Below are 9,541 nucleotides of genomic sequence, written 5' to 3'. Positions count from 1 at the left end.
AAAAATCACATGGTCATAAGTATTCAGACCCTTAGCTCAGTATTGAGTAGAAGCACCCTTTTGAGCAAGTACAGCCATGAGTCTTGGGAATGATGCAACAAGTTTTTCACACCTGGATTAGGGGATCCTCTGCCATTCTTAGTTGAAGATCCTCTCCAGTTCCGTCAGGTTGGATGGTGAACGTTGGTGGACAGCCGTTTTCAGGTCTCTCCAGAGATGCTCAGTTGGGTTTAGGTCAGGGCTCTGGCTGGGTCAATCAAGAATGGTCACAGAGTTGTTCTGAAGCCACTCCTTTGTTATTTTAGCTGTGTGCTTAGGGTCATTGTCTTGTTGGAAGGTGAACCTTCAGCTAAGTCTGAGGTCCAGAGCACTCTGGAAGAGGTTTTCATCCAGGATATCTCTGTGATTCATGGACGATGACACTCGGATATATGAGTGCAGCGTTGCAGAGGTTTTATCCACAAGAAAATGCCATATATTTCTGTATGCAAGGTACCACCTCCTCCTCTAGGACCCGCACTTATCTGAAGAACAGGCTTCATCTTCTTTGTAGGTTAGGGGGATCACACAAACGTGACTCTCTCCATTCACCTCTACAGAAGTTCCAAAAATTGATGAACAAGCATGGTCAGAGGTGGCACCTGCATCTATCATATCTTTATTGGATCTGCCATTAATGTCTGCTAAACAATCACTTCTGTTTTAGAAAAACCAATAAGAAAGAGAAATGCAAAACATGATATAACAAGTATGACTTGTTTTAATGAAATGTTAATCAGGATGCACATGAGTAAGAGCAATCCAAAACCAGAACATGTCCTGGAAAGTACCAGCAGGTACAGAGTAATCTGGAACCAGTCGGGTGACTAATGCTGCACGGTGGGTGGCATAACCAGGCACCGGTTGTATAGCATGGAGAACCTCACGATGCCACAGACCTCAAGTGGGTGGCACACGAGGAGTGATTTGTACATCTTTTGCTAAAATAAAAAAAATTAAAAATTAAAAAACGCTAAAAGGCCCTGAGATGTCCATTCATGGACAAATGTCTAACTATTTTTTATAATAATAATTTGTAGCAACTTAAAAATACAAATTCTAACAGAACTGATGATGTCGAAGTTTGAATCCTCAGATTTCCGATGCTATAACATATACCGGAGCCAGGATAGGAAGGCAAGCGAGGGTTAACATCGATCCATCCCAGTGCTTTACTACATTGAATCCTGTAAAATAGAAACAAAAAATCAGTAATTAATCAGCTACTGAGATATTCCTGTAGTCTAATACTCCTGCAGTTCCTCAGCGCAGATCTGAAATATAATACGGAATTTCACCAAACTAGTAAAAAGTATGAGCAGAAATAAGCAATAAAAACCTCCCTAATGTGCTTTACCGGGATAATAAAAATTCTGAAGCATTGTTCCTTAAAATTGTGTTGCAATATTCCTTGGTTATTCCTTCTGGAAATGTATGACAAAATTGACAATTGTGTGTCACCCTGCTCAAAGGGATCCTGTCACTAAATTGATGCTGCCCAAACTATAGGCAGCAGCATGCATCAGAGCCTGGCAACACGATTGCAGCCAGATCTGAAGCGTTTCAGAGAAAACATACTTTGAAGATCCCACCAGTGATCATAGGGAGAGGCCTGACTGGTCCGGTGCGGCCCCCAGTCAGCTTCTCCCTGCCTTGTTCTAGTTGATTGGCAGATCTAGAGGCGTACATAGAAATCATGGGGCCCCATACCAGAAGTTCTAATCGGGCTTCCCCCACCACACACACACACACACAAAAAAAATAATATTAGGAGAGGACACAGAAGAGCATATTACACAACTTTGCAGCTCTTACAAAGTAAATTTCCTCCTATTCAAGCCCCTAGATTGCCCCCCATAAAGTATGATGCCAACAAAAGTGTCCTCCAAACTCAGTATGATACCCACACAGAGAATTCCTCCTCAGTACCCTCTACACTCACAGTGAGATGACCCTACCTTCTTGCCGGCAAAATATGGTGACTCCAACACAGTCAGATGCCCTAACTGTGAGCTGAATATAGCCCTACACACAATGTGATGGCCTCCACACAGCTCTCCATGCAGTATAATGACCTTCCATACAGTATAATGGCCTCACAGCCCCCACACAGTATGATGGACCCCAAACAAACCCTCACATTGTATAATGGCCCCAACTAGCCCTCCAAACAGTATAGCAGCCCCAGATAGCCCTCCAAACAGTTTAATGGCCTCACACAGCCCTCTAAACAGAAAAATGTCCCCCTCATAGCTTTCCATATAGTATAATGGCCCCCACATAGCTTTCCATATAGTATAATGGACCCCACATAGCTTTCCATATAGTATAATGGGCCCCACATAGCTTTCTAATTAATATAATGTTCTCCACATAGTCCATTATATATTATAATGGCTACCACATGGCCTTCCATATAATATAATGTTCCCCACAATGTACTCATTGATTATAAATAATAAAATACCTCTCCTTGTTCCCCTGCTGCTCCGGTCTCTTCAGCCTGTCTTTTGAAGCTTCTCACTGCTCGGCACAGTGGGCAAGTTGTAGTGACGTCATCGCGCCCGCTGCTCTGAGACGTCAGAACTAAGACGCAGAAGGAGAATGATGGCGGAAGGAGCAGACAGCTCCCTCTTCCATCATTGCTTTCAACTGTATTGGGATCCAGGATGCTGGATACAGTTGAAAGTGCGATGCTAGGCGGGGGAGGGAGACCAACTGCCGATGCTTGCGTCAGGCTCCCCCGACTCACGGGCCCCATAGGGGCCGCGTGGTATGCCACCATTTGCAGTATGCCACTGGACAGTTCTCCCCCTATGTACACATATGCAAAAGACTTATCAATCAACAAGAGTGATGAGGGGAGAAGCTGATTGGAGACATCTTTGGACTAGTCAAGTCTCTCCCTATGGTCACTGGCCAGATCTTCAAACTATGAAGTGTCGGAGTATTTCAGAGGAATACATACTAGGCTGCAATTGTGCTGCCAGTCTTTTGTACATGTTGTCAGTGGTTTAAGCAGCATGAATCAAGTGACATGTTCAGCGTGAACTAAAGAGACAAAAAGAATGCAGAACGCACCATAGGAAAGTATGTATGTTCAAAACAATGAGGTGGTGGACAACAGCAGAAAATAGCTGTCATGCTCAGCTGGTCTGGTTGCACAAAGGCACAGCACTAGGAAACAGATTTGGTTTTACAAGGGTGCAGTCTCCAGGGCAGTGGCCTCCCTACAGTCATCTACTCGTTATATTCCGGTGATATTCAAGGATAGTGGTGCAGGCTATGGACACGTGTGTAGGACACATGGCAGTTTATTGCTATATTCCAGAAGTAATACAAGACGAATGGCACCATGAAGAGTTCTATGGCTAGGTTCATATCTGTGTTGGAGTCTCTGTAGTTTCTACAGTAGACAGGTGAACACAAGAGATGGGCAAAAAGATTCACAGTACTGTGGTCCAGCAGCCCACCATGGTAGCCTTTGGCCACCAGACCATAACCCTACAAACCTTTTCTTTCCTGTCAACATCCCCTCTACCTCGTGATTAGAAGAACCTGTTCAATGTCATAGCTGTGAAACGACACATGCATGATGTCGCTGCTGTGCCTACTCATCAGAAGATGTGCCGTTGATACCAAATAGCAGGAGGTTTGCAGGGGACTGACATGGACCAACAACGCAGCCACTGAACCAGGTTCCCGCAAATCTTTTTACTTCACTCTCTAGTGGATACTAATACTGGAATTCAGAATGCTGATGTGAGCCCAGCTGAAGAAAAGATGCCCACATGTGTTCAGCATGTGGAGTCAGTGTCCATTTTGGTGGAGTTGGACCGACTCTGAAAATATATAATAAATTGAGTTCAGTAGTTCAATGCAGAATGTGCTGTAAATGTTTTCCTAAGAATTTGGGAAAGTTATGAAATGTCCTATAAATGTCTGTTCTGTTCCTGATCTCTAAGGATCTCTGCTTTTAGTTGAGATAAATCTGTGCTGCACTTTATGTACATACTCAGTCGTGAGGCAGTGCTGTGGAGTCGGAGTTGTGGAGTCTGTGTCCATTTTGGTGGATTCGATATAAAATGGACTGACTCAACTCCTAAAATATATAATATATTGGGTACAGTAGTACAATGCAGGATGTGCTGTAAATGTTTTCATAAGAATTTGGGAAAGTAATGAAATGTCCTATAAATGTCTGTTCTGTTCCTGATCTAAGGATTTCGGCTTTTAGTTAAAATAAATCAATCTGTGCTGCACTTTATGTACATGCTCAGTAGTGAGGTAGGGCTGTGGAGTCTGAGTTGGGAAATTGAGGAGTCTGAGTTAGAGGTTTGGCTTACCGACTCCACAGCCCTGCAATTGTCAGTAGAGGTGACAGATTCCCTTTGAAAATTGTACATCCACACTGAAGCATCAAAACTATGAATTAACACATGTGGAATTATATACTTAACAAAAAAGTGTGAAACAACTGAAAATATGTCTTATATTCTAGGTTCTTCAAAGTAGCCACCTTTTGCTTTGATGACTGCTTTGCACACTCTTGGCATTCTCTTGATGAGCTTCAAGAGGTAGTCACCGGAAATGTTTTTTACTTCACAGGTGTGCCCTGTCAGGTTTAATAAGTGGGATTTCTTGCCTTATAAATGGGGTTGGGACCATCAGTTTTGTTGTGCAGAAGTCAGGTGGATACACAGCTGATAGTCCTACTGAATAGACTGTTAGAATTTGTATTATGGCAATAAAAAAGCAGCTAAGTAAAGAAAAACGAGTGCCCATCATTACTTTAAGAAATGAAGATCAGTGAGTCCGAAAAATTGGGCAAACTTTGAAAGTGTCCCCAAGTGCAGTTGCAAAAACCATCAAGCGCTACAAAGGAAAGGAAGACCAAGAGTCACCGCTGCTTCTGAGGATAAGTTTATCCGAATCACCAGCCTCAGAAATCGCAGGTTAACAGCAGCTCAGATTAGAGACCAGGTCAATGCCACACAGAGTTCTAGCAGCTGACACATCTCTACAACAACTGTTAAGAGGAGACTTTGTGCAGCAGGCCTTCATGGTAAAATAGCTGCTAGGAAACCACTGCTAAGGACAGGCAACAAGCAGAAGAGACAAGTTTGGGCTAAAGAACACAAGGAATGGACATTAGACCAGTGGAAATCTGTGCTTTGGTCTGATGAGTCCAAATTTGAGATCTTTGGTTCCAACCACCGTGTCTTTGTGTGACGCAGAAAAGGAGAACGGATGGACTCTACATGCCTGGTTCCCACCGTGAAGCATGGAGGAAGAGGTGTGATGGTGTGGGGGTGCTTTGCTGGTGACACTGTTGCTGATTTATTCAAAATTGAAAGCATACTGAACCAGCATGGCTACTACAGCATCTTGCAGCGGCATGCTATTCCATCCGGTTTGCATTTAGTTGGACCATCATTTATTTTTCAACAGGACAATGACCCCAAACACACCTCCAGGCTGTGTAAGGGCTATTTGACCAAGAAGGAGAGTGATGAGGTGCTACGCCAGATGACCTGGCCTCCACAGTCACCAGACCTGGACCCAATCGAGATGGTTTGGGGTGAGCTGGACCGCAGAGTGAAGGCAAAAGGACCAACAAGTGCTAAGCATCTCTGGGAACTCCTTCAAGATTGTTGGAAGACCATTTCCGGTGACTACCTTTTGAAGCTCATCAAGAGAATGCCAAGAGTGTGCAAAGCAGTCATCAAAGCAAAAGGTGGCTACTTTGAAGAACCTAGAATATAAGACATATTTTCAGTTGTTTCACACTTTTTTGTTAAGTATATAATTCCACATGAGTTAATTCATAGTTTTGATGCCTTCAGTGTGAATGTACAATTTTCATAGTCATGAATATACAGAAAAATCTTTACATGAGAAGGTGGGTCCAAAATTCAGGTCTGTACTGTATGTATGTATGTGTGTATATATATATATATATATATATATATATATATATATACATATATATATATATATACAGTGCACAGTGCACCTCTTTTGAGGTGCACTGTGTGCGCATCTATTCCCCCTCCAACCTCCAACTGGCCATCGTTTACCGACCCCCAGGGCAAGCCACCACCTTCTTAGACCATTTCACTACCTGGCTGCTTCACTTCCTTTCCACTGACATCCCCACTATCATAATGGGTGACTTCAACATCCCCATTGACACTTCCCACTCGTCTGTCTCTAAGCTCCTATCCCTCACTTCCTCCTTTGGACTCACTCAATGGTCTTCCACACCCACCCACAAAGATGGCCACACACTGGACCTCATCTTCACCCGCCTCTGTTCCCTATCTAACCTCTCTGACTTACCACTCCCTCTCTCTGACCATAACCTCCTCACATTCTCTACCCTCTCCTCTCCGGGTGCACAATCCCCACTCCACAAACTCACACACCCTCGCAGAAATCTCAAACACCTTGACCTACACTCTCTCTCTGAATCCCTCCTTCCTCTCACAGACATAAATTCCTTACACGATGCAGACGTTGCTGCTGCTTCATATAACACCACAATAGCTTCAGCTCTAGAGTCGATCGCCCCTCTCACACACACCACACCTCGCACATTCAACAGGCAACCCTGGCACACTAAACTTACCAAAGAACTGCGCCGGGCCTCCAGGGTTGCGGAGCGGAGATGGAAAAGGTCTCACTCCATCGAGCACTTCATCGCATTCAAGCAATCCCTCACTAATTTCAAGTCCGCACTCACTACAGCAAAACAAACCTACTTCTCATCTCTCATATCCTCCCTATCTCACAACCCTAAACAGCTATTTAACACTTTCAACTCTCTCCTTCGTCCCCCAGCACCTCCTCCCTCTTCTCTCATCTCAGCCGACGACTTTGCCTCATTCTTCAAACAGAAGATTGACACCATCAGACAAAACTTTGGCCTAAAGTCAACACAACCCCTCCACATATCTACTCAACCCTCCTCCTCCAAACCCCACTTCTCCACCATTACAGAAGGTCAAGTCTCCTTTTTACTCTCCAAATCACACCTCACCACCTGCGAACTTGACCCAATCCCATCCCACCTCATCACTAACCTCACCACAGTCTTCATCCCAACCCTAACCCACCTTTTCAATCTATCACTAACAACCGGAGTCTTCCCCTCATGTTTCAAACATGCCGCAATCACACCCATCCTCAAAAAGCCCTCCCTTGACCCTTCCTCTCTGACCAGCTACCGCCCCATATCACTCCTCCCCTTTGCCTCAAAACTTCTAGAACAACATGTCCACCTTGAACTGTCCTCCCACCTCTCCTCCTGCTCCCTCTTCGACCGTCTACTGTCTGGCTTCCGACCGCATCACTCGACTGAAACTGCCCTGACCAAAGTCACCAACGACCTACTAAATGCCAAATCCAAGCAACACTACTCCATCCTCCTCCTTCTGGACCTGTCATCTGCCTTTGACACAGTGGACCATTCCCTCTTACTCCAGATTCTCTCATCTCTTGGCATCACGGACTTGGCTCTATCTTGGATCTCCTCATACTTAACAGACAGGACATTCAGCGTCTCCCACTCACGCACCACCTCCTCATCTCGCCCCCTCTCTGTCGGTGTCCCCCAAGGTTCAGTTCTAGGACCTCTGCTCTTCTCCATCTACACCTTCGGCCTGGGACAGCTCATAGACTCTCACGGCTTTCAGTATCACCTCTATGCTGACGACACACAGATCTACCTCTCTGGACCCGATATCTCCTCCCTACTAACCAGAATCCCACAATGTCTGTCCGCCATCTCATCCTTCTTCTCCGACAGATTTCTAAAACTCAACATGGATAAAACAGAGTTCATCATCTTTCCACCCTCTCATTCACATCCCCCATCCGACCTATCCATCAACGTCAATGGCTGTTCACTCTCCCCAGTCCCACAAGCTCGCTGCCTTGGGGTAACCCTGGACTCTGATCTCTCCTTCAAGCCACATATCCAAGCCCTTTCCACCTCCTGCCGACTCCAACTCAAAAACATCTCCCGGATCCGTGCATTCCTCAGCAAAGACTCTGCAAAAACACTAGTGCATGCCCTCATCATATCCCGCCTCGACTACTGCAACCTCCTGCTCCGTGGCCTCCCTTCCAACACTCTTGCACCTCTCCAATCTATCCTAAACTCTGCTGCTCGACTAATCCACCTGTCCCCCCGCTATTCCCCGGCCTCTCCTCTCTGTCAATCCCTTCACTGGCTCCCCATTGCCCAGAGAATTCAGTTCAAAACTCTAACCATGGCATACAAAGCCATCCACAACCTGTCTCCCCCATACATCTGTGACCTAGTCTCCCGGTACTTACCTGCACGCAACCTCCGATCCTCACAAGATCTCCTTCTCTACTGCCCTCTTATCTCCTCCTCCCACAATCATATACAAGATTTCTCCCGTGCTTCCCCCCTTCTCTGGAACTCTCTACCCCAACATATCAGACTCTCGCCAACCGTGGAAACCTTCAAAAGGAACCTGAAGACCCACCTCTTCCGACAAGTCTACAACCTGCAGTAAACACCACTGCACGACCAGCTCTACCCTCACCTACTGTATCCTCACCCATCCCTTGCAGACTGTGAGCCCTCGCGGGCAGGGTCCTCGCTCCTCCTGTACCAGTCGCTGACTCGTTTTGTTAAGATTATGTAAATGCTTTTGTTATGTATATCCCTATCACATGTAAAGCGCCATGGAATAAATGGCGCTATAATAATAAATAATAATATATATACACATATATAATATATATATTATATATATATATATATATATATATACACACAGTACAGACCAAAATATATATATATATATATATATATATATATATATATATAAACATTTTATTTTGTGCTCCATTCCTGAAAGTTCTTTATTCTAACTAGTGAGATTTATATACAGTACTAATGTAATCTTTACTGCCTCATTGATAGCATATTATAGTCTGGATAGAAAATCTGTTTACATTATGCAGCGTTATATTACCCAATCAGAAATCCTGGAGAATAAAGCAGCCTATATTAACAGGTGTTTTTTTTACTTTAGGGAAAAATATCAATAAAAAGTGTAGCTGTCATTTCAGGTGGTGTTTCAGAATTACAGAGGGTACAGAAAGTATTCAGACCTCTTTAAATTTTTCACTCTTTGTTTCATTGCAGCCATTTGGTAAATTCTAAAAAGTTCATTTTTTTCTCATTAAAGTACACTCTGCACCCCATCTTGACTGTAAAAAAACAGAAATGTAGAAATTTTTGCAAATTTATTAAAAAAGAAAAACTGAAATATCACATGGTCATAAGTATTCAGACCCTTTGCTCTCAGTATTGAGTAGAAGCACCCTTTTGAGCTAGTACAGCCATGAGTCTTCTTGGAAATGATGCAACAAGTTTTTCACACCTGGATTTGGGGATCCTCTGCCATTCTTCCTTGCAGATCCTCACCAGTTCCGTCAGGTTGGATGGTGAACGTTGGTG

The 9,541-nt window shown here is 44.2% G+C and overlaps 1 protein-coding gene across 3 annotated transcripts in view; it reads right to left on the bottom strand.

Annotated features, from left to right (window-relative positions):
• Window positions 1-742: 742 nt before the first annotated feature.
• The window catches only part of LOC141166659 (disintegrin and metalloproteinase domain-containing protein 9-like), a 62,141-nt gene continuing 53,342 nt past the window's right edge, over window positions 743-9,541 (bottom strand). For 2 of the 3 annotated variants that reach the window (XM_073653561.1, XM_073653563.1), the window contains one exon: window positions 743-1,226. In XM_073653561.1, the coding sequence (XP_073509662.1) occupies window positions 1,132-1,226 (95 nt within the window). In that variant the 3' untranslated portion in view covers window positions 743-1,131. Of the gene's footprint in view, window positions 1,227-9,209; window positions 9,292-9,541 lie in introns of those variants that run through there. The other variant, XM_073653562.1, reaches the window with a different exon arrangement.

This window comes from Phyllobates terribilis, unplaced genomic scaffold (genome assembly GCF_046119375.1).
Source record: "Phyllobates terribilis strain yellow unplaced genomic scaffold, ASM4611937v1 Scaffold_11__3_contigs__length_659146591, whole genome shotgun sequence".
Classification (NCBI taxonomy): Eukaryota; Metazoa; Chordata; class Amphibia; order Anura; family Dendrobatidae; genus Phyllobates; species Phyllobates terribilis.
This window is presented reverse-complemented; position numbering and strand designations above follow the sequence as displayed.